General features: G+C 44.3%; 1 protein-coding gene and 1 non-coding gene across 7 annotated transcripts; one reads left to right on the top strand and one right to left on the bottom strand.

Moving 5' to 3' along the window:
- Positions 1 to 246: 246 nt before the first annotated feature.
- TRNAF-GAA lies at positions 247 to 319 on the top strand. The gene has a single exon. It is a non-coding gene; the product is annotated as a tRNA-Phe (tRNA).
- A 2,884-nt stretch (positions 320 to 3,203) lies between these two features.
- PWWP3A (PWWP domain containing 3A, DNA repair factor) lies at positions 3,204 to 26,594 on the bottom strand. 6 transcript variants are annotated; one of them, XM_007667324.4, is made up of 14 exons: positions 26,483 to 26,594; positions 24,554 to 24,674; positions 22,995 to 23,086; positions 21,873 to 21,943; positions 19,393 to 20,268; positions 17,602 to 17,721; positions 16,594 to 16,664; positions 15,401 to 15,477; positions 13,627 to 13,687; positions 12,214 to 12,289; positions 11,102 to 11,152; positions 10,293 to 10,726; positions 8,635 to 8,723; positions 3,204 to 5,834 (listed from the first exon to the last, which is right to left on the bottom strand). In XM_007667324.4, exons 2-14 carry the CDS (start codon positions 24,608 to 24,610, stop codon positions 5,681 to 5,683), a joined length of 2,229 nt encoding a protein of 742 aa, XP_007665514.1. In that variant the 5' UTR covers positions 24,611 to 24,674; positions 26,483 to 26,594; the 3' UTR covers positions 3,204 to 5,680. The 6 variants fall into 6 exon arrangements, with proteins under 6 accessions (XP_007665514.1, XP_007665515.1, XP_007665516.1 ...); XM_007667325.3 differs by lacking the exon at positions 26,483 to 26,594 and adding an exon at positions 26,176 to 26,250; XM_007667326.4 differs by lacking the exon at positions 26,483 to 26,594 and adding an exon at positions 25,892 to 25,977.
- Between the last annotated feature and the right edge of the window lie 808 nt (positions 26,595 to 27,402).

Below are 27,402 nucleotides of genomic sequence, written 5' to 3'. Positions count from 1 at the left end.
AATAATAACATACTATGACGTTGCATGGTGACCCGAGAACTAGGCCGTGCTTGAGAAGCACGTGCCCCTCCCGCCGCTCGCAGCTTTCCTCCCTTTTCTCTTTACGTCGGAAGAGGGGAAAATGTGCTTTCAGAGAGCCGAGAGAAGTCCCTTGGGAGTAGGATGCACTTTTTAGAGAGCCACAAAAATGGGGAAATAGGGTAAATTCCCTTTATTCAATTAGGGTGAAGGACAAGCCCCCTATCGGCCGAAATAGCTCAGTTGGGAGAGCGTTAGACTGAAGATCTAAAGGTCCCTGGTTCGATCCCGGGTTTCGGCGGAAGTTTTAATGTCCATCCGTTTCAAAAGAGAAAGTGGTGCGCTTATCTCGGCTTGCTTCTGGGAACGTAGAGGGAGTTACCAAGGTGCGTAGCCCGCCGAACGAGGAAGTTTGTGATGTCTTTTCTTACGAAAGCATTCTGCGGCCCCAGGCCCCTTACACATGGTGGAATCGCCTCCAGGACGCCACTTAGCGGGGGATAAAAATAATGTTGGTATTTGTTAAGCGCCTACTATGTGCAGAGCACTGTTCTAAGCGCTGGGGGAGATACAGGGTAATCAGGTTCCACGTGAGGCTCGCAGACTCTATCCCCATTTTGCAGATGAGGTAACTGAGGCACAGAGAAGTGAAGTGACTTTCCCCCAGTCACACAGCTAAGTGGCAGAGATGGAACTCGAACCCATGACCTCTGACTCCCAAGCCCGTGCTCTTTCCACTGAGCCCCATTTCTTCCTCTCTCCCCCTCACCGTTTCCAGCTGTTTCTGGGTTTGGACTCCCAGATTCCCTTATCCCAGATTGCCAACAGGATCTGAGGACGTCTGCTCAGGGCCGAAAAGACCTCTGCCCGCTTCCTCCAAACGCTATAGTCATCAATCATCGTCTGCAATCAATGGCATTTATCGAGTGCCTACTGATGGCAAAGCACTATTTTAAGCTCCTGGGAGAATACCACAGGAGCAAGGTCTATTAAATAATAACAATGATGATTTTTGTTAAGTGCTTACTATGTGCCAGGCACTGGACTGAGCATTTGGGTGGATATGGGGAAATCAGATTGGACACAGGCCCTGTCCCATGAGAGGCTCACAGTCTCAATCCCCACTTTACAGATGAGGTAACTGAAGCCCAGAGAAGTGAAGTGGCTTGCCCAAGGTCACATGGCAGACAAGTGGCAGAGCCAGAATTAGAACGCATAACCTTCTGACTCCCAGGCCTGTGCTCTATCCACTATACCTTGCTAAATATCATTGTACACATACCTATAATTTGTATATTATAAATTATGTACTTATATTAATGCCTGTCTCCCCACCTTGACTGTAAGCTCGATATGGGCAGGGAATGTGTTTACTTGTGTCAGTTACATTGTTATATTATACTGTTCCAAGTGCTTAGTACAGTGCTCTGCACACAGTAAGCACTCAATAAAAATGATTGACTGACTTACCAACTCTGTTGGATCATATTTTCAATCAATAGTCATCAATCAATCAATAGTATTTACTGAGTGCATACTGTATGTAGAAATACTGTTAGAAAAGGGTGGCGGGTTCAGAACAGGAAAAAATGCTTTATCCAGTATGGGGGAAAACTGAGGAATTTGTAACCATTCATTTTCATTCATTCATGCAATCTTATTTATTGAGTGCTTACTGTGTGCAGCCCTTGGAAAGTTCGATACAGCAATGGAGACAATCCCTGCCCACAATGGGCTTATAATATTTGTTAGACACTTACTATGGGTCTGGGGTAGATACAAGCTAATCAGGTTTGACGCAGTCCCTGTCCCACATGGGGCTCAGTCTTAGTCCCCATTTTACAGATGAGGTAACCGAGGTCCAAATAAGTGAAATGATTTGCCCAAGGTCCCACAGCAGACAAGTCAGGATTAGAACCCAGGTCCTTGCTCTATCCACCAGGCCACGCTGCTTCTCTTCCCACAGGATGATGTGCAGCCAAAAACATTCATTCATTCAATAGTATTTATTGAGCGCTTACTATGTGCAGAGCACTGTACTAAGCGCTTGGAATGTACAAGTCGGCAACAGATAGAGACAGTCCCTGCCCTTTGACGGGCTTACAGTCTAATCGGGAGAGACGGGCAGACAAGAACAATGGCAAGACCAAGAGGGCCTTGAATAGTTTTGCACGGAAGTGGTTCATAATGAGTTCCTAGAGGGAAAGTTAGGGGATCTTAGATGGCTCATCCCTAACCATGATCCTGGGTGGGCAGGAGGGCCACCGCCCCAGAGTTCTTCCAAGCGTCCTGGTGCCGTCACAACATTCGACTAGGGAGACTGCAGGTCTGACCCAGGAATGTCATTTGGAGAATCACAGGACAGGTCAATCCTAATGGCTACTATGGGGTGTTGAGGATTAAGTATGGATTTCACTTATCCCTCTTCTCTCCCTAGCATGGATATTTTGAGAACTGGCTGTGTGTATTTCCTATCTCTTGGCTTAAAGTGAATACAACACATCTACTGGATAATGTGATATAAATTCTCGCTTTGGCAAATGCTACTTAAGTGTGGCTGCTTTCACTGAGGAAGCATAGTGATTTTGTTGGATATTTCCGCACACAAACACAACCTTAAAATAGAAGGTCTCTTGGGGGGACCTGGAACTCTTTGGAGGAAACAGACTAAACAAAAACTTTTCTTGATTATTCACCCTAATGGGGGGGAGGCGGGGGAAAGATAAGTGACTCAGATAATACAAAACCCATCGGGGCAGCAGCAGCAGATGGCAGCCTCAGGAACGTGGGACGGGGATAAATACAGCGGCAGTCAGAAGGAGTCGTGTTGTGTGAGAGGTTGTTGGGAAGGAAAGTAGATTTATGGCTAGGCCGAACTACAAAAATCTGTAGGGAACTCACTCGTGAAAAATAGAGCGAATTATTTTTGTCGGTCAAACGTCTGATAAAATAAGGGACGATACTACAGTCAGGCTACAACGGCTCACTTAAATATGCCTATTGTTCTCTCCTGAGTGCTTAGTACAGTGCTCTGTACAGACTAAATGCTCAAATACTATCGATGGATTGATTTAGTAGCCTATAACTACCGGCAAAGCACAGGGAAAAGTGGAAAAAGTGGGTTTGGGCCTTTTTAAGGATGGAGACTTTGCTTTTTTACAGATGAATCAGTGGCTTAGACTGAATTCTGTGCTTTTAGTAAAAGTCTTTTATTTATTGCCCAGATTTTTTTCATCTGAGAGGTCAATCACAAATGCATGCCTTGGTCAGTTACAAATCAAAAAAGGCTTAGGAAAAGCCACTGATATTAATTCAATTCCATGTCTGAGTGAAGAACCACAGCTCAACTTTCACACTTAGAAACCCCAGAAAATAAGTAGTTGGACAGTTAGAAGAACCATAAAACAAAAATATCTTGAAACAGTTATCCTAATTCAGGTCCTCTATTTTCTCCCTACCTCTGGCTTCTGAATAAAGATATCCTGCTTTAAATATTTGTTCACAGATACATTGTGGTAGGATTAGAACAAAAAAATAAATCAGATTAAAATAGCAATAGTTTGACAACAGGAGCTGATCTGATTAGCAAAATACTCAGCAACCAGATGTCAAAATCCATTCCATTTTCACATTCTTATAATATGTGAACTGAAAGAAGATGCATACAACTACCTGGAGGAAAAAAAAGGGTAAAACTAGGATACTGGGGGAAAGCTACACTATATAATTACAAAATGCCTTTAAATGAAGAGGGAATGTGATACTGAACCCTTAACCTCTTCTCAAACTGTAAAATAAACCTCTTCTCAAACTGTAAAATACAATGTCTATATACATATCCAAATCTCCAGCTACAACAGGCATTGCTTAGTAGAGCCATAAACACTGAAGAACATTGAAAATAGAATTAGTCTAGATTAAATGGAAGAGGAAGGCAGAGAAAAGGAAAGGTAATGAGGGGAAAAAGGTCCCTGTGGTTTAAAGCTTGGATTCCCTACTTTTAGTATTAGGTTTGATGCTCAATATCACCAGGAACGGAGTAAACAGTATTTACAAACATGAATTTCATCAATTTTGCGGAGGCTGCTTGGCTAAAACAAATTAAATATTTCCCCTTGTACTTAGCTCGCAGAAAAGTGTACTTTGAAAATGTTTCAGGCCTATTACAGCTTATAATTGCCTTGTAATTATTTTACTGCGACTCAGGTTTATGCAGATTGTACTCTCCTCTTTACAAAGCATAAGCTTAGTGACCAAGTGTAGTCAGGCATTCACCTTGAATTACATTCACATGCTTAAAATCTAGACTGTGAGGAGAAAACAAGAGGTCTCACCCATCCCCTTGCACCACACCACCCCGAATCCCCAGCTGTGTCAGATTGCCAAATGTCCACTCAAAATGTCCTCACTCCCCACTTCCACCTCAACCGCTAGATGGTGCCCAGTTCATTTCCCTTGAAGACCACCTAGAGTGAGGCATTTTAGGGTTAGCTGTCAGGCCCACTTTTATTTCTCTTTCGGCCTTCCGTTGTCCTACAAAACAAAGCCTGAAAAACAAATTTCATTTCTCCAACATTTAAAACCCCCCAAACCCAATTTCCCTTTTCAATCTGAATGGAATGCTCCCCCAAAGTCCCATTTTGACCTCAAAGGTGCTGTCCTCATGAATGGTGGCTTGCAAGGATGGATTAACTCAAGCCAGGACCTGGGTCAATCTACTGTCGGCCTCAGCTGTGCTTTATTCTGTAATCAGCCCAGGCCAGACTGTTTTCAATATTGTCCCAGGTACAGACCTATCAAAAAAAAAACCAACAAAACACCAGCACTTAAATATACTGTTATTTCCAACCATAAAAACGAGTGAGGAGCCAGTGAAATGGTTAACTGAGGGTAGAAACAGGCCTTTCACATGACAGGAGAGTAAGGGAGTGGTGAGAACCTGCTCAACTTGGGGGAGGAAAATTAAAAAAAGCCTTGTGAAATTTTTGATCAATTCACACTACAGCTTATTTGGAGGTGGCCATTCTAAAGAGTTACGGAATAGCAAGGCTTCTTCTTTTGCACAAACGACTGTAGTTACTCTGCCAGCATTAAAAAAAAAAAAAGCAGCATCTTTGGCTTCGCTTTCACCTCTTGGAGGAATTTCCGGAAAAAAGCAAGAGCATGGAGAACATCAGAAAATACTTTGAGAGGAAACCTGATACTTTGTCAATGAAACCCTACAGGTTTAATTCTTATGGAATTACTGTATCGTACCAGGCTCTTTGCAATCACAGCTAAATGTGATACCAGTGGCTTATCTTTCCAGATTGTGAGTGAAATCTCTACTCAATTACCTGTTACAATAGTCACCAGAAAGTTACAAAATAATTTCTTAGTTCTCCATTTAGACCTATCTAAAGAATTGTAAAGTTTCTTGAAATGGACAGGGAAGAGAATCGGCGGTAAGTTATAAAAATGAACACTCCAGCTTTGTCCAACTGATCCAAGGAGTTCAGAATTAAAGGAAATCAATATGCAGCATCAATGAGCAGACTGTAAAGCTATAGCCTAGAATACATCAAACACTAAAGCAGCAGCATTTTGACATCTTCCATATCCCCTTAAGCATTTACAAATGACAAAAAGACAATTTTACAGATTTTTCCACAGAGCTGCTTTCTTACTTATTGTATATATTTGATTCAATTACAGAATGGCAAGGATGGGACACATCTGGAGAAGGATCTGGAGCGGGCTTGGAAGAAGTTGGTTCAATCTTCGACAATGCCAGATTCTTTTGGTCTAAAAGCTGCTTATCAAATATTTCCCTTTCCCTGAAGGATACAAACACACAGTTAATATTCATTTATTACTCAAAGAAAATGCCCCCGCTACAGACAAAATTACTGATGAAATTGGTTGTAACCCAAGTCAGGTAACAGGCGAGAAAGCTTCAGAATGAGAAACTGTGTTCCGCATTAGAAATGAGAAACAGACTGTAAACTCATTATGGGTAGGGAATGTGTCTGTTTATTGTTATACTGTACTCTCCCAAGCACTTAGTATAGTATTTTGCACACAGTAAGCGCTCAATAAATAGGGTTGAATGAATAACCCACTTTCCCAACCAAAATGATTTCATCTAAGAAGTCTGGTCAAAAGAACATCTGGGACAGTGATGAAGAATAATCATAATAATTATAATAATAATAATGGTACTTGTTAAGCACTTACTGTGTACTAAGCACTGGGGTAGATACAAATTAATCAGGTTGGACACAGTCCCTGTCCCACATGGGGCTCACACTCTTAATCCCCATTTTACAGATGAGAGAACTGTAAAGCGATTTGCCCAAAGTCACACAGGAGACATGTGGCGGAGGTGGGCTCGGGTCCTTCTTACTCCCAGACCTACGCTCTAACCACTAAGCCACGCTGCTTCTCAACATTAAACATTAAGGCTCTTTGACCACCCTGCAAACCTGAGCATCCCCAAAGGATGGACTGCAAACCCACGGCGGTCCAGGAGGGACCGCCAAAGTGGTCCATCACCATGCCGCATCACCACCATCACCTTCTATGGTCAGTCAGGTTGGCAGCTGGTGAGGGCAAGCCTAACCCAACCAGGTGAGCAGCAGAAGCAGCAGCCCAGGTTGGGGATGGAGGTGTCGATGGCAGAGACGGGGGGTGCTCAGGCTGAGGAATGGGGGGGGTGCAAAGTTAAGGGCTGGCCTTTGACTTGGAGGTGGAAATTCAGCTGGGGCAGAGCTAAGCTTACTCTATTGGTAACATTTAGTCACAGATGCCGACTCTGGGCCGGGGCATGGGTGGGTGAGGCTGCAATGGAAGCTGTTGTTTCCACTCCTATGGCTGTATGGACTACGCTTCCCAGCTCACTCTCCCTATGTTTCTGAACAGACCTGAGAGCAGTTCAATCAACCAATCAATGGTATTTATTGAATGCTATTACGTGCTGAACAGTGGATTAAGCACTTGGGAGAGTGTTGGTATTTGTTAAGCGCTTACTATGTGCAGAGCACTGTTCTAAGCGCTGGGGTAGACACAGGGGAATCAGGTTGTCCCACGTGGGGCTCACAGTCTTAATCCCATTTTACAGATGAGGGAACTGAGGCACAGAGAAGTGAAGTGACTTGCCCACAGTCACACAGCTGACAAGTGGCAGAGCTGGGATTTGAACTCATGAGCCCTGACTCAAAAGCCCGTGCTCTTTCCACTGCGCCACGCTGCTTCTCATAGTGCAATATCAACAGCGTACTTATGTACATATCTGTAATGATTTATGTTAATATCTCTCCCCTTCTAGACTATAAGCTCATTGTGGGCAGGGAATGTGTTTATTGTTGCACTGTACTCTCCCAAATCCTTAGTACAGTGCTCTGCACCCAGTAAGCACTCAAATACAACTGACTGGACTCTGTACCTATCTATAATTTATTACTTACATTAACGTCTGTCCCCCATTGTAGACTGTAAGCTCATTGTGGGCAGGAAACGTGTCTGTTATATTGTACTCTCCCAAGTGCTTAGTACAATGCTCTGCACACAGTAAGCACTCAAGAAATACGATCAACTAACCAGACACATTCCCTACCCAAAACAAGCTTGTCTAGAGAGCAGCGCTCACTTTTAACTTTGAGCATGGGGGCAAAAGGCATGCCAACAAAGCTGGGAATCCAGCCCTGCTCAACAAACCATCACCCCCAGGGAGCGGAGAATGAGTGGGGGTGGAAAGAGCTAAGAATTTCTGAGCAGCGCTGGAGAGACCCAGCCATTTTTACCTGTATGCATCAATGTAGAACAAAACCTGAGGTGGTTTTCCCCCATCCCCACTCCCAACACAAGGCTGGCATTTCTGATGCGGTTGAATCATTCAGCAAAAACATCCCCCACCTCTCTGCCTACACAGCTTGAAACGGAATGGAGCAAGGCAGGACACTAAAAAGAAGCAACAGTATTAACCTGGCTAGTGGCCCAATCTGTCTCTCCCCTTCTAGACTGTGAGCCCATTGTTGGGCAGGGACTATATTTGCTGCCAAATTGTACTTTCCAAGCACTTAAGTACAGTGCTCTGCACACAGTGAGTCTCAATAAATACGATTGAATGAATGAATGAATGGTGTGGAGAATTAGAATCCTTAAAACCCAGGGATCCAGGTCAACTTATCTTCAGTTTGTCCCTTTACTCATCATTTATTTCCAGCCTCTTCATTAGAGGCATGCTAATTCATTATTTTAATTTCCACCTTTTCCAGGCCCACCTCCATCCTTTTGGCCCAGTTAATTTCTTCCCCCAAAATAAATCTGCCCCCACAGAGAGGTGGGCTTGGGGTTTCTTGCCAATTTGGATTCCCATGAAAGTCACAAAGTAAGAAAACAGAAAGGAGAGGGAGCACATATTAAATTTCTCCTCTGGTCTAAATCCTGATTTCCCTTATGACAATCCTGATGTTTTACACTCTGGGCATATGGGCCAGTGCTTATTTTCACTGCTGCTTAACCATTCTGATAATTGGACACCTGGACTACTTTACTGCCTGTTGATTAGCACCTAACACCGCAACTCACTGGAGCAATAGTTAAAAAAAAAAAAAATAAGTTAATGCTTAATCATACCGCTTGCTTAGAGATGGCCCTTTGATGTACTTTTCTTCAGCGGTCTTGTAGTCTATCTCATCAACAGCAGAAATTGCATAAATGATTGCCTGTAAAAGATGACACAGAGCTTAAAGTTGAAGCACCACAATCTAAAAGATTGCAATTCACTACAATAAGCTGAAGTATACACTGAATGGTTTTCAGTGGTATTTTTAATTTACATTTCTAACACTACGTTCCCAAACTTTTACTTGCAGCTCTTAGAACATTAAGTTGTCTTTTAAAAGAAATCAAGTTTACTCAAAGATGGGACTAACCTTTTTCAATTTTAATTTTTCTAAAAATTTCTATCTTTCGTAAAAGCTGCTGCATAAGGCACATTAGCTCTAAAATGAATGGGAAAGGGATGAAAACAGGAAGACTTTCGAACAGTTTTCAAAACTTGTAATATTGTAAACTAATTTTCAATTGATTTGAAACAGTAACTGAGGCCTTAATTCTGATCTCCTTCCTGACGATGTTGAAAGAATAAGAAACTCTGATAACTAAGATAAAGTCATCTAAATTATTAGATGTTCGCTCAACACGAAGCATTACCGCTCCAAAGCAGCACGGCCGAGCAGAAAGAGCACGGGCCTGGGAGTCAGAGGATCTGTGTTATAATCCCGGCTCTGCCACTTGCCTGCTGCGTAAGACAAGTCACTTTGCTCCTCTGGGCCTCGGTTTCCTCATCTGTAAAATGGGGATTTGAATAAGTTCTCCCTTCTACATAGACTGTGAGCCCGGTGTGGGACAGGGACATGTTTGCCCTGATAGTCTTGGATCTACCCTAGTGGTTGGCACAGAGCTAGGCACTTAAATATTATTATTACTACTAATAATAAACCAAATCATTACAGAAAGTAATTAAACACTTGGAACTATTTGTATTTTGAGCAAGAACTTTTCCCCTCGTTCCGGAATTCAAAGAACTAAGGATCAGGGTCTCATCAGCATCAACAGTACTTGAGTGCTTACTGTGTGCAGAGGACTGTACTAAGCATTTGGGAGAGTACAATATAACAGAGTTGGTAGACACGTTCCCTGCCCTTAACAAGCTTACAGTCTACAGAGGGAGAAGTAAAAGGTCTCAAGTAAAGAACCTCAACTAGGTCTCAAGGAGAGACCTCAAGGTAGGGGTCTCAGGTGAAAAAACAAAAACAAAAACCAAAAAAACCCCGGCCATCCTCTATTATTTGTTGACATTCAAAAAGGTGCTTGAATTAGTTTATTAAAAAAATATTAAAATGGACTATTTACTAAACCACCAGTTTTAAGTGGCCAAGATTACATTTAGTGGTGAAAACATTCTTGCTCTTTTTGATTGGCATGAGAAGGAAGCTGGATTAAAGTCTGATTTACAATCTCTGAAATATGTTCCATGCTCTCAACATTCGCATTTCAGTAAGACTGCTGAAGAGAGCAATGCCTGTGCTAATTAAGAAGTATTTCAGCATACTCCAGTTTCTACATTTTAAAAAAACTACAAACTATTGGGCTGGACAAAATGGCTAGGCACTTCAAACTCTCTGATTCAAACCTCAAGGACTCTTTCCTGGGTCAACAAGTCCCCAGATATTAGAAATGGGCCAATGAGTCCCGAAATATTAGAAATGGATAAAAAGTCAGCAACTTACTTCAGGCAAAAGAACATCCAGAATAAATTTTATTTTATCACCATTTATCAGAGTCAGTCTACTGCCTATTTCTTGGCAGACGTCTTGTAAGTAGTTCACCACCAGGTCCAGCTGTTCATCGTCTTCAAGGTAGGTTTCAATACAGGTCATGTACTGACTTGAATTTAAATACTCTTTCAGCCACCTTGACTGCTTTTTGTGTTTTAGAATGGCCAAAAGATGGTCTTCTGCCCCCTTGTTTTTCACTATATACTCCACCAACTTCTCATTGGCTCTGTCTCTGGCCGCCCTCGTCCGATCGGGAAGCACTTTCTTTGGGGGCTTCACCTTGCTAAGGGGGGTCTCTAGCAAGGGCCTTTCAGGACAGTCTTTCTTCGAGCCGGGAAAAGTTGCAGTGAAAGCACCTTGCTTGATTCTTTTTCTAACCGGATAGCCTGAAAACGAGATCAACTTTGCTACCGAAACCTTTAATTTACAAACCCCAAATAATACAACATACAAGCACATGTGGTGAAGCCACCATAAATGTATCTGCATATGAGTAACTACAAAGAGGATGGGATTTCCTCTCGGCTGGATTTGAAAATAAATAAGTAAAAAAATAATGGAAATTAAGCAGACTTGACAACATTATTCCGCTAACTCCGCCACTCTTTCTGAATCAATCAACTGGTGACATTTAATCAAATCATATGTATTGCAAGCATATATCAGAGAATACAGGAACTAATGTTGAAAATGTTTCTAGGATGCCTGATATAATTCTGTCCACAGTTTCTTCTCACTTTGAAAAATACAGTTGTACTTACTAATATCAGCTGAGCAATATTCTAGGAAGGACCCCGCAAAAGAGCCACAGCCTGGGGGGAAGGAAAAACAAAGTTCATAAAAATCCAAAAGACTCCTGGGGAAAATACGCCAGATAGAAATGATCAAAATACTTGATATTTCTGGGCTTTCTATGCGAATACCGAACTAGACAGGCTTTCTTCAGCCTTCAATGAAGGAGTTACAATGAAACACCCCGACCGTCTCAGGACCAGTCAAATGCTCAAAGAGCCACTCTACTTTTTTAAAGTGTGAACCTTCTAAAAGTGAGCTAAAAAGGTAATGAGAGTGACCATTATTCATTCCCATCAGCCAGGCTGAAAGGGAAAAACCAACCCTTTTGAAAAAAGCTACTCTTTCCTTTGTTCAAAGTCAAACTTTTCTTATTTTTAGACTCTATCAATCGGCAGGGCTGGACTCTCCCGCCAAGGCCCTGGGAAAATTCCAGTGGGCCGGTGAAGGCTGGGTACAACACCAAGTGGCTCGCTGAAGCTCCTTTACTTCGATCCACCAGGCTACCCTAACTGTTGCTGAAGAGCTGAAAAGTAAAATAACTTCAGCTCCTGGAGCCCTCTCTCTTCTTCCCAAGACTACTCCAAGCAGAATTTTCAGAGCTGGTCTGACCCTAACCAACACCACCACGTCAGCTGTGCCACGAGGCATGCATCCCTTTGCCCCCACATGACAAAGGGACTTAAAATGGGCCTGGCTACCATGGAGCCAAAAATCGCAAGGACCCTCCCCCATCTCATTATTTCAGGTCCTCTGAATCACGGAGGCTTTGGGCTGGAAAGGATCTCCAGGGATCATCTGATCCATCCCTAAACACTTCCACCCAGATGGGGACCTGTTAGGTTCTTTATTTAAAAACGACGATGACAACCACCACAACCCACAACCTACTTTGATAACCTGTTTCACATCCCTTAACACCCCTTACTACTGGGGACATGTTTGGGGAGTGTATCTGAGAGAACATCTCCTGTGACATTTTAACACCCATTTCCTCTCCTCCATGAATGATGACGTGAACTGCATAAAAGCTTCTGGTGCACTAATTCTTCTGAAGAATGGCATCGGCCCCATTGCTTACCTAGTCTGATTCTGTAATCAGAAATCAGAGAGATGCACCAATCGATATCCTGGCTGTACTCCTCCTTGGCCTTAATCTACAATCAAAAAAGTCAGTGAGTTTTGAGTTACTGAAACCACTCCCAATATTCTTCAGAACCAAATTAGAAAATCTGGGGGCTTCTACATGCCAAAGGATGGAGAAACATCTAACTTTGCAAATCAAAGAAGTTTCTTCCCCATATTATTCAAAAAAAAAAAAAAAGAAAAGGAAAAAAAAGTGCCATCCTGTAGTTTTAAGGCTCTACAGCAGATACATTTGAAGACTACAGGTTTTAGAATTCTTTTTAGGGGAGCCAGTACCACCGGGAGATGTGTTTGCAGCTATTTATTAAACCATACCCCACTGTGGGAGCAGCTTTTCATCCTCTCCCAACTTGCTGAAAAGTGTACATTGCACTAAAATTAGTATTGGATTGGCCTGATGCCCTGCAAGCTACCACTTCCAGCTTCAGATAGCTATTTTAGGTTATGAGCAATTAAAGCTCATCTTACTGAGCAGCTGTCGCTAGATAAAAGCGTAGCTTGGAGCTTCAATAAAAAGGGGTTAATCGTTTAAGCTTTGGCACATTAAGTATGAGACATCAGAGCCATACAGAGTATGGACTGCCGACTATTCACTACTGCTCTATTTTACCTTTCGAAGGCAGAAATTATGACCGAGTAAGTTTCTAGCAGAATTCGCTACAGTTAGTTACTGACGCTTAACTCCAATTGAATTTCGTGTGGAAGAAGAATAATGTGATGCGGATTACTGAGTCCTGGCAAATATACAAAGGGCCACAAAAACCAATAAATTGGCAGAACTTCTGCAAACACGAAGAAGATTCAAGCTCCCAGCTGTACTTAGGAAAGAAAAACACGTGAAAACCAGTCATTTTGCTACAGCCAAATCCTATAATTTAATAAGAAGTATGGACAATTAAAGCAAAATAACACCAGCCTGGGCTAACTCGGTAACACTAACTACAAAAATCACAACTTTAAGGCAATGCCTAATTAAGAGAACAAACTTTGGGCTGACTCCCTTTGACGCTACTTCAAGTTTTCAACCTCTCTCACCAAAACAGGAAAAGACATTCTCAGATTCTCTTTTGCTGGGGCAATCATGACCAATCTCACTATTTTCAAGGACTGCGTTCTTCACTGCCTGATAACTTCACATGGGCTTTCCTCGCAATAAAGGGGGCCTGATTTCAAGGGGCTACCCTGAATTCATCTCACCCCAAAATGGTTGTCAGCGGGTCCAGGAACTTTTAAATGGCCAGCCCATCAAGAGAGTCAGATTTTTAAAATCAACCTGAAGAATAAGTTCAGTAGAAATAACTAGGTAAACATTTGAAGTCATAGATCCAGAATTTCCCATCATACCTACCATTAGTTCCTGTTTCTCTTCACAATCAAAATGCTTTAATCTTTTAAGGGATGCTGTAAACCTTGAGCAAACAGAGAAAAACTGAATTAAGAGGAATACATATCAAAATCATCTAAACACACTTAAGCAGACCTTTATTCCCCGCCGCCCCCCTCAAACTAGAATGTACGATCAACCTAAAGACAAACTAGCTAGGTTTCTCATGAACTACCTCTTTCTTTCTCTGGCATCACAGTTAAGATTTAATTAAATCTCACAAACCACACATCCTTCCATTCTTAAGATCCCTTCCAGCTCTATGACCCTATAACCTGCCCTCTGCAAGAATATTACCATCACCTTGTATTTATCTGGTGCCTTTCTCCTGAACAGCCTGCTGAGTTTTCACAATTACTTTCTCACTTCCCCTCACAACAACCTCGTGTGGGAGGCAAAGCCAAGGCAGAGGCATAACGTGAATCGAAAGATATCCCCGGACCTGGGGTAGGAGAGAGCTGAAATTCGGGGCTTATTTTTCCCCGGACTAAGTGGCCTCCCAGTGACTTTACCCCATTTTGGGTCTATATACCCTTTGCCATGGTCTCAGAGTTGAGGGTACAATATGTCAATCGATCAATTGTATTTATTGAGCGCTGGCTGTCCGCAGGGCCCTGTACTAAGCGCTTGAGAGAGCATAACACAACATTATAACAGACACATTCCCTGCTCAGAGTTGGTAGCCCAGAGGGGGAGACAGACATTAATATGAATAAATTATGGCTATGCACATAAATGCTGGGGGGCTGTCCTGTAAATAGTCAGCAACCTAAAGGAGGTTCCAATGCAAGCTCTTGATAACTTGGAGAATATTCAGATCTCTTCCAAAGTTATAGGATACTGGACTCTGGCAGGATGCCTACCAACAGGAGCGCCAGGGTGCGCGGCACTATGCCCACCACTAGTGCTTTCATCAGTTCCTTTATTCAGGGTCTCGGGCTCCAAGCACTTGCAGAAACTCCTTACCGTCGGCTCCAAGGCAATCGATCAGCTCGTCCCTCCCATCCTACCTCACTGATTTCCTACTTCAACCCAGCCCACATGCTTCGCTCCTCTGATGCCAACCTAGTCACCGTACCTCGATCTCGTCAATCTCGCCGCCAACCTCTTGCCCACATCCTGCCTCTGGCTTGGAACCCCTTCCCCCCTCATATTCATCAGACCACTCTCCCAACTTTCAAAGCATTAAAATCACATCTCCTCCAAGAGACCTGCTCCTACCCTCATTTCCCCTACTTCCTCTCCCTTGTGTCATCTATACACTTGGATTAGTACCCTTTAAGCACTTGACATTCAGCCCTACAGCGTGTATGTACATATCCATAATTAATTTTAATGTCCATCTCCCCTCTCTAAACTGTAAGCACCTGGTGGGCAGGGAATGTGTCTACCAACTGTTGCCCTGTACTCTCCCAAGTGCTTAGCACAGTGCTCTGCCCACATTAAGCCCTCAAAAAAATATGACCGAGGACCAAGGCTCAGTCACTGTTCACAACGGAAAATTCTATCGTCAAGTTCTTGAGGGTGGCTTTTAAACTTCTTTCAGATGGAGGCTGGTTAATTCTGCCAGTCAAGTCAACAACACCCACAGGAGCTGCCCTAAGCCTTGTTTCCTTCAGAAACCCTCGCTACTCCAACTGTATTTCTATAATCCACTACTCATTTCAGACCAAGCTCTCCAGATTTCTCATTCAGATACCTCCATCCCTGAAAAAGCCAAGTGAGAAAAATGTTTTACCCTCTCTTTTCAGGACACACATCCTTTTCAACAAAAAGCACGCTTGCTTTTTTATCTTTCCGCCTTACACTTTTGACCTGTTGATAAATCCAAAGTGAAACTATTATACAGATTCATTTCCTAAAACAACACAAAAAAAGACATTTGGGGCACATCTGAAAGAGCATGACTCTGAAATTATTCAACTGTCTTTACAGAAAACAGTTGCTATTTGATGAGAGAAGTTCCTCAAAAATACCGATCTACAGCAAATAAAACCTATCCCTTTATAAAGGTGACGAGAGTTGGTTTGATTTATTACAAAACTCAATCAATTGTCCCTTCTCATAAAAACATGCCCACTGTTAGAAAGCACTGGCAAAAGGTAAATTCACCCTTGGTAAAAGCCTCTGCCTACTTTCAAGCTGCTGATTTATTTGGAACTTATTCTTTTGGTCTCAGAAAGATAGGAGTAAAGCATCCAATTGGGGTGGGGGGGGATTCTTTCAAGATAGCTATTGGGCTATATTTTCCAGCAAATCATTAAAAAAAAAAAAGCAGCAGCAACACTGTACCCTTGTTAGAGAAGACTTTCATTCTGTCTCAACGAGGGACAGTTGGAACAAAAGTGCACGTAATGGCAGTCAGTGGTTTTTATTGAGCACTGTACTAAGTGCTCGATAATTCTTCCATTTGTTAGTAGCAAGTGCATTTTTGGATAGAGTCTTCTTCAGAGTGTCAAACACCACTCTGCTACTCATTTTAGTCTTGCCACTTTAACCACATCCTCTACGGAGAAGAAATGAACTCCCAGCTCCATGGATCCATCCGCACATTACGACTCTCTCAAAGCAAGTCAGTCATTTTAAAGCTTCATTTTCGGATTGGGTATAAACATGGGAAGAGCGATCATGTACGATTTGAAAGCTCAAAAAATCTGGCGGGCAAATAGCCGCTAAGAGATGATGGACAAAATCTACAACAGATAAGACAGGAGAAGATGAGGATTACCGGGAAACAAGCCCAAACACCCTGAGAATTTGGCATTACTCCTAGGAAGAAAATGCAAATATGCGAATGACTGGGAAGAATTAAAAGAAATTCTACTGGGTAACCAGTGCTCTTGGGATTACAAGAATATCAGTTTCAAGCACATGAACAATAATTTATTACGCTAACATATATTTGTAGATGATGGAGGTGGTGATTCTTACCACTGCTGGCCAATATGGGTATTTTTGACATTTACACCAGACTAACATTCCTGCTTCTATCGAACATGGCTCTATGGCACAAAAAAAAAAAAAAGGAAGAAGAAAGGAATGAGAAATTGATCTGAACAAGCAGACAAATGCAATAGGTTGAATGGTCTAGACCAGAAGCTATTTGTACATCCAGGATGCCAAACAACCAGGGGCAATAGTACTTCCAGGGGCCTTTCAAAGTATGGTAGGGGGTGAGGTCACTCTGGCAGTGGTAGCTGCTTCTTGCCGGGCTCCCCGTTGAGGCAAGAACTCTGCGGGGGCCAGCAAAAAGCAGAGGAGCAGCTGGGAACACAGCATATCGCGGCCCCATAGCCCTACAAGCGTGTACCCTGGGAAGTTGGCAGCAGGAGCAGTTTCTCTTCTTACCTCCTCCAGCTGCTACTAAAGCTCACTCCAGTGGGTAAGGGGGAAATGGGGGGGGGGGGGCACCGAAGGGGCTGATGCATGGACCGGCCGACCCATTCAGGTGTCGGATAAAACCTGACAACACAGGAATCTAGCCTCCCCCACAGATGCCACCCCCGCCAAAAAAAAAAAAGAAGTTGAAACACCATCCCCTCCGAATTAGACTATGGAGAGATCACTGTGTGAGCTGAAGGCTCAATACACTAACAAAAAAATCTTAAACTCGGGAAGAACCTTAGCAATCGATCCATTTCCAAAACGTTCAGAGATCTCCAAGCACACTGAAGCCAAGTGACACCTGCTTGGGCACTTAATGATCAGAGTGTTCTATTTTTCTCCAATTTCTGCTTTAAACGGTGGTCCTAAGAGTCGCTCAGTAATATGAAGCACTTTCTTCCTGGGGGAAAAGTGATGCAAATTACGCTGAATAAGAAGGGGAAATTTCTGAAAAGCAGACAAACTGGTACCTTAAGTTCAAGGTGTCAAACAATTTAACCAAACCCTCTTGGATTTCTATGTAACTTGAAAGAAACTGTCCCAGTTATTTCTTACTTTGGTGCAAAAGGATAGTCGGAAGTTCTTCATCTTCCTCTTCTTCATCTACAAAGTTAGCGTTCAGAGATGAGGTTTCTAGGGAGCTAAGCTCCAATGATAGGTCGGAGGATTGAAATCCTGTCAATGAAAGTGGATTAGACTTTTGTTTTACCTCGGCATTGCCTCATGGTTTTAACAAGCTAAAGACACATAGCAGGAAACGATTTTCTGAAGCAAAGGAATGCTTAGCATGCAACACAAAAGGCCAATGCAACCAGGAGGTCAGAATGCACAGTGTGAACCTGGCATAAAATGTCCGGCTCTAGTCGGGTGTACACGGAGTTAATTAAAAAGCCAAGCATCCTGGAAGGCTGGCCAGAAAAAAAAAAAAAAAGGACTTTTAAGGAGTGAAGTGATGAAAGACGGACTGGAAGCCTTTCTAGAAAAAGGGACTTTTAAGGAGAGAAGTGAAGAGAGCCATTGAGTGCTCTTCCACCTTAAGAAATGGAAGGCAGTTTCAGTTGAACAGGTGAAGAATTACTTTAAGATTCCCGCAATTCTTCCCGCGAGGGGACCTTTTCTCTCCGTGGCTTTTGGCCGGGCCTGCGTGGGCTCGGGGAGTTCTTAGCCTCTGTCCACCACCGGCACTCACCTAGCCACAAGGGAGTGAGAAACAGCCTCCAAAGGCGTGGCTGTGCAGGGAGCAGGAAAGGGACCGAGCCGCGCTGCAGCGTCTCTGCTCGGCACTACGAGGTCCTGCAGACCCAGAGGCAGAAAGTACCAGCTACCCTTCAAGACTAGGAAATAGGTGGCCCTTGTCTGCCAGCATGACTTCGTGGATTTGGGATCCATGGTCGGCCAAAAATACTGAGACTTCTCCAGAACAATAGAAAAACTAAAAAAACCCAGTGGGCCACGGTGGCGAACCCCGTAGCAGATTCTGGATGCCTAACCAAAGTTAGCAGCACGACCCGAAGCAGCTCCCCTGCTCGGAAACAGTCGGACGCCTTTAACTTTTACAGAGCCCCGTTTGGCCTGCACATCACGAGCGCCTGAAAAAGCCTACCACGTTTTAATCCAAAACCAATGCTAACTCACTAAATCTTGACCTGCAGCCAATACAACTTGATTTGACTTTCATTACTATCGAACCCATCCCAGCCATTTTTTATTTTATCTGTGGCCATTAAAAGTGAGGTGTTGACCTACACACAGCCGGATGCCAAATTTATTCCAATCTGCCCGGGGGCCGGACCTGCCAGCAGCGTGTGGACCTGTGTGCAGGTTAACCCTCACATCACTAGGAGAGGGACAATTCCCTGATTTGGGGGGGGGGGGGGGGGGGGGGGGGAGAAGACAGCACTGTGAAGTGAGAGCAGGCTCTAACAATTTTTGCTACACCTAACAGTGATTACCCATGCAGCACAAATTTGCTGTCATCACAAGATGTGGCCGGAAATAAAATTGCAACATCAAACTGCCTCCTCTGCCTCGCTCCAAATTCGCTTGGGAAGTTTTTTCACCCAACCCAAAAGGAGGTGTACGTGGAAAAACGACATTCCCGGTACCGCTCAGTGCAAAGTGCAGCGGGAATCTGCCTCTCTCCTAACTCTGTTGCTTGGGACTAGACCTTGGGCAAATCACAGAGCTGTGACTTTCTATTAAATTGATAGCTAGCAATAAATATTCACGGTTCAGATTGGGTGTGGGCGAATTGGTTCCAATCGATTTCAGTATCAAAAGAAAAAAATCGCCAAGAGAACACATAGGGAGATTATGCAAAGTTAATTTCCACAGAAAAGTTTTTACCTTCTTCATCCTCAAAATCTGGGAGCTGAAAATTTTTGATTTTAGTCAGTGAGCAGTCTGGAGAACGCCAGTCAGCGTCAGAGGTATCAGGAGATGATCTGGTGCTTCTCGTGTGTTGTCTGGTTTGATAACGGGTCATGTATGTATTTAGAACTTGTTTCTGATCCACTGGGTTTTTACTTCCATCTGAAGCCTTGCTGTATTTCCTTGAGGACTTTGTAATGTTCTCATTCTCTGACCATTTAGAGGCACTGTTAGTAGAAAAATCCAAGTATTTTTTGGTGGAACAATCTGCCTTCTTTCCTGCAGCTGTTGTCTTGGAGCATCCAGTGGCGGTCCAAGCAGGTGAGCTTTCTCCAGTGGGGCACCATTCTCCTCCCCTCATGGCATCGGGAGGTGAATCAACTCTGGTGCCCCCTGTCCTCCTTCTGTCCACTGTGGCCTTTTGAAGTAAATTAGCTTTCCTTCTGCTGGAACTTGAGCTTTGGCAATCCTCACCCTGAGGGGTCTGAATGCCCAAAACGACAGTAGTTGGAGACGTCGAGAGCCGGGTTTTGTTTTGGTGGGTTTTATCAGGCTTCTTCCAATCAATTTCGCATCCAGTTTCCTTGGTGGAAGTTGGCCTGAACTGTTCATTTTCATTCAAAAAGGATCCAGGTCTTCCCAAATTCTCTTTGTGGAAATCAGGGGAACAGTTAGACACAGAGAACAAAGGCTCTGTTTGGTTTTCTTTCTGCGAGACAGGCGTCGTCAGTTCTTCATCTGAAGAGGTTGCTGCTGTAGTATTGGATTTCAGATTCAAAATATCCAGGGCAATGTTAAGTGACTTTCTATAAGTTATTTCCTCAGGCTTATCATTCCTCTCAGTCTGGGATGCTGAAAGATACAAAAAGCAAGTTTTGTTCAACGCTGTATTTCAATCTCTAATGCTGATCTTGGAGTTAATTATAAGGTTAGGAAAGCTCTGTCCCAAATGAGACACTTTTACAGGTTGCGGGTAAAACTGACTCATGTTCAGGACCCCGTTAGCTGCTGGGTAGAGGCCCAGGTGCCACCTGAGGTACCCTGGGAGATGCCATGACATCCAACTTAACAGCAGACCTTTGTCACCATGGCAGCCACAGGGAAGGGTGCACACGTGGTCCAGGGAAAGTAGATGGGGTGTGTTTGGGTCTAATAATAATAATAATAATGTTTGTATTTGTTAAGCGCTTACTATGTGCAGAGCACTGTTCTAAGCGCTGGGGGAAATACAGGGTAATCAGGTTGTCCCACGTGAGGCTCACAGTTAATCCCCACTTTAGATGAGCTAACTGAGGCACAGAGAAGTTAAGTGACTTGCCCACAGTCACACAGCCGACAAGTGGCAGAGCCGGGATTCGAACCCATGACCTCTGACTCTCAAGCTCGGGCTCTTTCCACCGAGCCACGGGATCCCCCTGTGGCTTCCACTCCTCAGGGGTCCCCACCAAAGTCTTCAACTACAACTAGAAACTAGCCTACCAAATAGAACAGTGTAGACCAGTGGAAAGAACATGGGACTAGGAGTCAGGAAACCTGGTTTCCGATTTCCAGTTCTGCCACGGGCCTGGTGTGTGACCGACGGCAAATCACTTAACTCCTTGGTGCCTCAGTTTTCCTCATCTGCAAAATGGGGGATAAGATATCTTTCTGTTTCCTCTACCTCTTGGATTGTGGGTCCCACGTGAGTCAGGGGCTGGGTCTGTACTAATTATCCTCCATCTGTCCAAACTCTTAGCACAGTGAAAGACTCAAAATGCTTAATACCATAATTATTAAAAATGCTTAATAAATCCCATAATTATTACTACTGATATCACTTAGTGACAAAGAACAAATTCATTCCAGCTATCAACACTTTTCAACATTTTTACAAGAGCACCCGTGCTCTAAAATGCATTAAAAAAATTAAAAAAAAAAAGAAAAAGGACTTTGCAAGGAGTACTCACCTGGGGAAACCATTTATGCCTAACAAACAAAGAAAACTGGTTTAATGTATGAACCTTGGGGGAGGAAAGTGAGCTGTAAAAAAAAAAAAATCGGGGACTGGTGAATTCTTTGCAAGACTGCTTTAAAGAATGCAAGAAAGTCCTATTTAAGTGTTAGCACAGAGGTATTGGTATTGAAGGGGACTTCAAGAGAACTACTGAAAAACTCGATAAATGCAGAAGTAAAATGCAGAACTACTTTCACTGAGGTTAAATTTCTGAGTGGCAACAAAAAACTGGATATCGGCAATGAGCTGGTTTCCAGGGCCTTTTTGGAGTAACTTGGGAGTCACAGCAAATACATCTTACTTGAACAGCATCTTTTATTTTCAACTTAAAAATGCTTCAGAAACATTAAGTTAGAGAGACCAAAAATATTTTAATGCTTCACTAGGAAACTAGGAATGTACCTCTTCATTTAGGCTTGAATTTAAAACCTATATTTAAAAAGAAAAAAAGGTATATTCTCACCGAATTTAGTGACAATATCGTCAATGTGTGTCTTCTCTAGGATCTGGATTTCTCTGCACTGCACACTTATTCTGCAGAAACAATAACTGTCAGATACCATATGCCAATGACACAAAGCAGTTTTAAATCAATCACCTTTTCTGGAGACAATGGAAAGTCTGAATGCTGAAGAGGAAAAAATGTTATTTAAACCAAAATTCCCAGCAACACTTTGAAATCAAGTATCAGAAGCTAGTGACAAAAGTGGGCCACGAGGGCCTTCTTTTAATATAGATTTATGACGCAATGTAGATGTATGGGTTAAAATGAACAGGAGGTACAGGCAGTCCTCAACTTAAGACATTTCAAGTTATAACAAACCACATTTATAACATATCTAAATGTACAGTTTCTGCATGATGACACATTGGTTTTGCCTTTCCAAAATTAGCGTCTTATGGCACTAGTTTGGGGTGGGCAGTGGGTGGGAAAGGGCAAGGGGCATACACAGGAGATACGTGGAAATGAGAAAATTGAATCAAAGATGAGTACAACCTGATTGCCAGGCAGTTACCCCATCCATTTGACCTCTGATGAAGTTAAAAAAAAAAAAAAGAGCTACCCTATTATGGAACTTCTCTGACTCAATATAAATACATTAATGTAGCTCTGCACTTGATTGAGTACTCAACTCTGGGTGATTTTAGAATGGGCAGGGTATCTAACCTCGGTTCAGGAATCAATCCCCTATTTATACCATTGTAAATCGGAATCAATTTTCTCATAGGAACTGTGTTCCAACTTCAAGAACCAACTGTATCAAGTCTGAAGGCTGCCTGTACTTTAAAAAAAACAAACAACATATTGTTTTCTGAAATGGTGGTATCTCCTTCCTTACCCAGCTTGGGAAGCATTTCAAACTAAAGGCTTAAAAATACATTCACTTACTGAATTCAAAACTGATAAATAAGAAATTGCAATCTTCGGTTCAGAATACTCTACCACCGTTTCTCTAAAGAGGAAAGCACAATGTATATAGATTTCACTTTTCTTTCAATCTTTAGGAATAAAAAAGGAAACAGTTTTTCCTGTAAAACTGAGCAAATGAAAAGAATACCTGAATAAAGAGATACCAAACTTAACTTTTTATCTAGTGAAAGTATTTCGACATCTATAGAGTCTGGCTCCGCGTTCTGGGTATCTTCTCTTCTGGAAATTCCCATTTTGGATAAAACCTAAGTTTAAAAAAAGCGATTGTCATCTCAGTAACACAGATTAATAATCCTCTCAGAGCTTTGTCAGCGTGTGTGTTTTCGCTATGCGTTCTCGATAGACTGCGACGATAGAATTAGGAAACGTTCTTAAACCAGTTTGCGTCTGCCTGGCTACAGTGCGAAACGGTGTTGGAGGAAATGGTTAAGACGCATGTGGGCAGTGGCAGACCTTGGGTGAGTGTTGCAGCACGAGTTATCTTTCACACAGGGTCCTGCAAGAATGCAATCTCTGCGATAATCGGAGAACTGGGTATACTACGGACAGTTCGCATCAGCAGAGACTTTCACAAAGCTTGTTGCGGGCAGGGAATGTGTCTGTTTATTGTTATATATTGTACACTCCCAAGTACTTAGTACAGTGCTCTCCACACAGTAAGCGCTCAATAAATATGATTGATCAACTGAAAAAGAGAACACAAAAAACGGACATTAAAGCCACAGAGGAAGGATCTATCCAGGGCCACAGGTGGACATTTTTATGCCTGTTGCTCTGCTCTTTCCCATCCGGAGGCAAAGGCTGTTGAGTCAGGAGGGATCTCCAGAGGCCTTACTACTTGTGCCCCTGTCCTGCCCTCTGCAAGTGACCCCTCACCCCCACACCATTACCAATCAATCAATGGAATTTATTGAATGCTATGTGTGGAGTATCATCATCGATACTTACTGAGCGCCTATGTATCGAGCACTGTACTAAGCGCTTGGGTGAGGACAATACAGTAGAGCTGGTAAACACATTCCCTACCCCCAACGAGCCAGTGCTACCACTCTCACGGTTCTTTCGGGAACCAGAGTTAGGGAGGCAAGGGAGAGGGCCCTTCTAGCTGTGCCCTCTACCTCAAGGCAGGCGTGACAGTTATTGGCACCCTTGCCGTAAACCTGGCAAACCTCTGGGCCTCCTTATCCCTAGGCATCGAGGACCATCTCTTCATGAGACACCACCTTAACTCACTGCCTTCCTACATTTGTTTCAACCCACTTAAAAATGGGTGAAAAATGGCCCCATCTGGAAGGGTGCCTAGAAGCTATGATTAAGGCTTGGCTACGCTACTCAGTGCTTGATGTGCCCCTCACTCGAACAGGAACCTGAAAACCCACGCCACTGTGTCACGCTGTGCTTCCCTGCCGCAGACGAGCTATGGCCCCCCGAGGCAGCGGGAGGTAGGATCACACACTGGATAAACTTAAATTGTGCGAGGATACTCCATCTTGACCCAAATCAAGCAGCCACTCATTTCAAAGCCTGCTGGAGCATCGTTTGAACCCATAGTCACTTCAAGTGGAAATTCGAGTTAAAAATGTAAAAATCTCCATTGTGGTTCATTTTCAACCAGGTGGTGGACTGACTAGCTTAATCACTTTTCTAAGTCGAAACCCAGGAATCTCTCTCTCATTTCTCGAAACGATGAGCGGTAAGGTAATGGCAGTTACCTTTGCCGGCCATAAACGGCCTTCCCATTTGCACAGGACATAGTCTGCATCCGTCATGATTAAGATTCTGGTGGTAACAATCTGGCATCAACCAAGTGTCTGCTTCAAGCTCTGATGTACTCTGCAATGAAATGTAAATGAAGATCATTCGAAAACGTTTAACCTACTGTTTTAATGTTGCTACAGCAGCCAAGGGCAAAGGGCAACATTCTACACTGCATCCGAAAGTACACAGGTGAACCACTGTCGTGATCCTCAAATGGGGGATTCGATGAGAAAAATGCTTTAGGAGGAGAAATGGCTGGCGTAGTTCCTGGGGAAGGTTTTCCCTTCTTACATTTTTTAGTACACTGAAAACAATGCCATTTCCCAACCTCAATTAGAAAGAACTTCAACATAAAATGATTCTCCAGATTTCTTTCGATTTTTGCACCTCGGAACATTATATAGGCACATATAACGCACCACTCTGGGCCAAGCTGCTTAGGAAAGTCTTTAAACAATAAAGAAGTCAAACCCTGGGAACGTACTACAGGTATTTTCTCCCAGCGCTTAGTACGGTGCTCTGCATACAATAAGTGCTTAATAAATATTACTACTACTACTTCTAAAAAGACTTACACGATTGAAGATTCCTCATCAGTTTACCAAAAATTCCTGGTTCGGGCAGCACAAAGACCGAAGCAAATATAACTGAAAATTATAAAGTGGGTCTATTTACGACGAATCGACATACTAAAGCGGGAGTAAAATTTGGTGGGGGGGGGGGGTCCTCCCTCCACCTCTCAAGAGAAACCCCGCCAAACTTTCAACTCTACTTCTCCTTTTGTGAGCTTGCGGTGCCAGAGGAGTGGAGGGAAAGGGGGAGGGGCGCGGCGACCCTATTACCACTGGCTTCCTCGCCTCTGGGAAAGCAACCCAAGTTCGTACTTTTCTACTTTGGGCCCAATGCAAGCCCGAGGAAAGGGAGAGGGTCACCAACGTGCGTGTCCCACCCAAACTGCCGTAGCCCCGCGCCATCGATTCCCTAAAAATCCCTAAAACTGGGGTGAACCCCTGCCTATTCCCTCCCTCCCCCTTTTCCCTTCAGGGTGAGCAAAATGGCAAGAGAAAGCGGACAATACAGAGCTGGAGGAAGGTGTTAAGATAAAGAGGAGGTAAGAAAGACGAAGGGCGGGGGGAGCACAAATACCCTCGAGGTGGGGGAAGGAAGGGAGGGAAGGTAGGAGAGAGAAAGGAGGAGAATTAGGAAAGAGGGAGGGAAGGAAGAGGCAGGACTTCCTTCTCGGAGGGGCCTTGCCCGTCACGGGGGGGGCGGGGGGGGGGGAGAATAGTTACCGCGCATGCGCAAAGGCGGCATCGGTCCAGCCCCTAGGAAACTTGCATCGACAGAAGTTGAGGGGCAGAAATGAACACCCCCTCTTTTGTGTCATCCCCCTCCCAAGGGGGCGACCAGAATGTCAACTCGCCCCCAAACTCCACTCCCGCTCCCCGCAGTCGGATCCTCCTCAGGGGCGAATCGCCACCACCCGCTCCTTAGGAGAGGCCTCTCTTCTCCGCCCTTCCCGCCCCCCTCCCCGTATTTTCCCACTTTCGGGGCCGAGGGTCCATGCTAGGCTCACCCCATCCGGGGACTATTCCTCCTCCGACGCCTCCCGCTGCAGCAAGAACAGCAGCACCCCCCGCCCCCTGTTTGGGGGAGGAGCGGCAGTGGGTCAGGGGTCAAAACTGAAGCCTTCCCCGCCCCTCCGCTCTCTCCCCTCCCCCTCCCCACCTGTCATTCGACCCTCCCCTACCGCCTCCCCCTACGGTCTCCGTCGCCCGCCGTTCCTGGGGCCGTAGGGCGTGCGGCTTTTGGGGGTGGGGGCGGCTGCAACCCAGGCCGCCCCTCCTCTCCCAATTAATTAATGGTATTTATTGAGCGCTTACGGTGTGCAGAGCACTGTGCTAACCGCTCGGGACAGTTCAATACTCTCCTCCATCTCGAAGTGGCTTCGGGCTAGGCTCCACCTCTCCCGAAGGCGCCTCTCGGCGCGGGCAGAAAAAGAGGAGGAAAAGTGATGGGGGCGCGCATTTAGTCCCTCCCGATCGCGCGCGCGCGCCTGGGGGGCGGGGAACGCGCCTTGGCCCCCTTCCGAGCACGTGCGCGCGGCCAGGGACGGGGACGCGCCTTTGCCTGCTCCCGTCCTTTATCTCCTCTGCCTGCCTCGTTATTCCTTCTCCTCCCCGCCGTCCTTCGTCGTCCCCCTCCCTCCCTCCCTCCCTCCGACAATAAAACCCTCTTCCACTAACCGGTGTTTACTGAGCGCGGTATTAGAATGGCCGACAAAGAAGAGCAAGGCCCAAATTAGGTTCCTATTGTATTCAATCATTCACTCATTCCCCGTTCCCTGCCCACAACGAGTTTACAGCCTAGAGGGGGAGACAGACATTAAGAGAAATAAATAAATTACAGATGGGTAGATAGCTTGGGGGGCTGGGAGGGGGGATGGCTAAAGAGAGCGAGTCAGGGCTTCGCAGAAGGGAGTGGGAGAAAAGGAGAAAGGAGGGCCTAGGCAGGGAAGGCCTCTTGGAGGAGTCGGGCCTTCGATAAGACTTTGAAGGGCGGGGAGAGTCATTGTCCGATATGAGGAGGGAGGGCGGGCGTTGTGGGCCAGAGGCAAGACCTGGGTTAAAGGTCAGTGGTGAGACAGACGAGATGATAATAATAATGGTATTTGTTAAGTGCTTACTATGTAATGATAGTAATAATGATATTTAAGCACTTACCGTGTGCCAAGCGCTGTTCTAAGTGCTGGGGTAGATCCAAGGTAATCAGGTTGTTCCAGGTGGGGCTCACAGTCTTCATC

The sequence above is a fragment of the Ornithorhynchus anatinus genome, chromosome X1 (genome assembly GCF_004115215.2).
Source record: "Ornithorhynchus anatinus isolate Pmale09 chromosome X1, mOrnAna1.pri.v4, whole genome shotgun sequence".
Lineage (NCBI taxonomy): Eukaryota > Metazoa > Chordata > Mammalia > Monotremata > Ornithorhynchidae > Ornithorhynchus > Ornithorhynchus anatinus.
The sequence above is the reverse complement of the archived record's forward strand: the minus strand, read 5'-3'. Positions and strand labels throughout refer to the sequence as shown.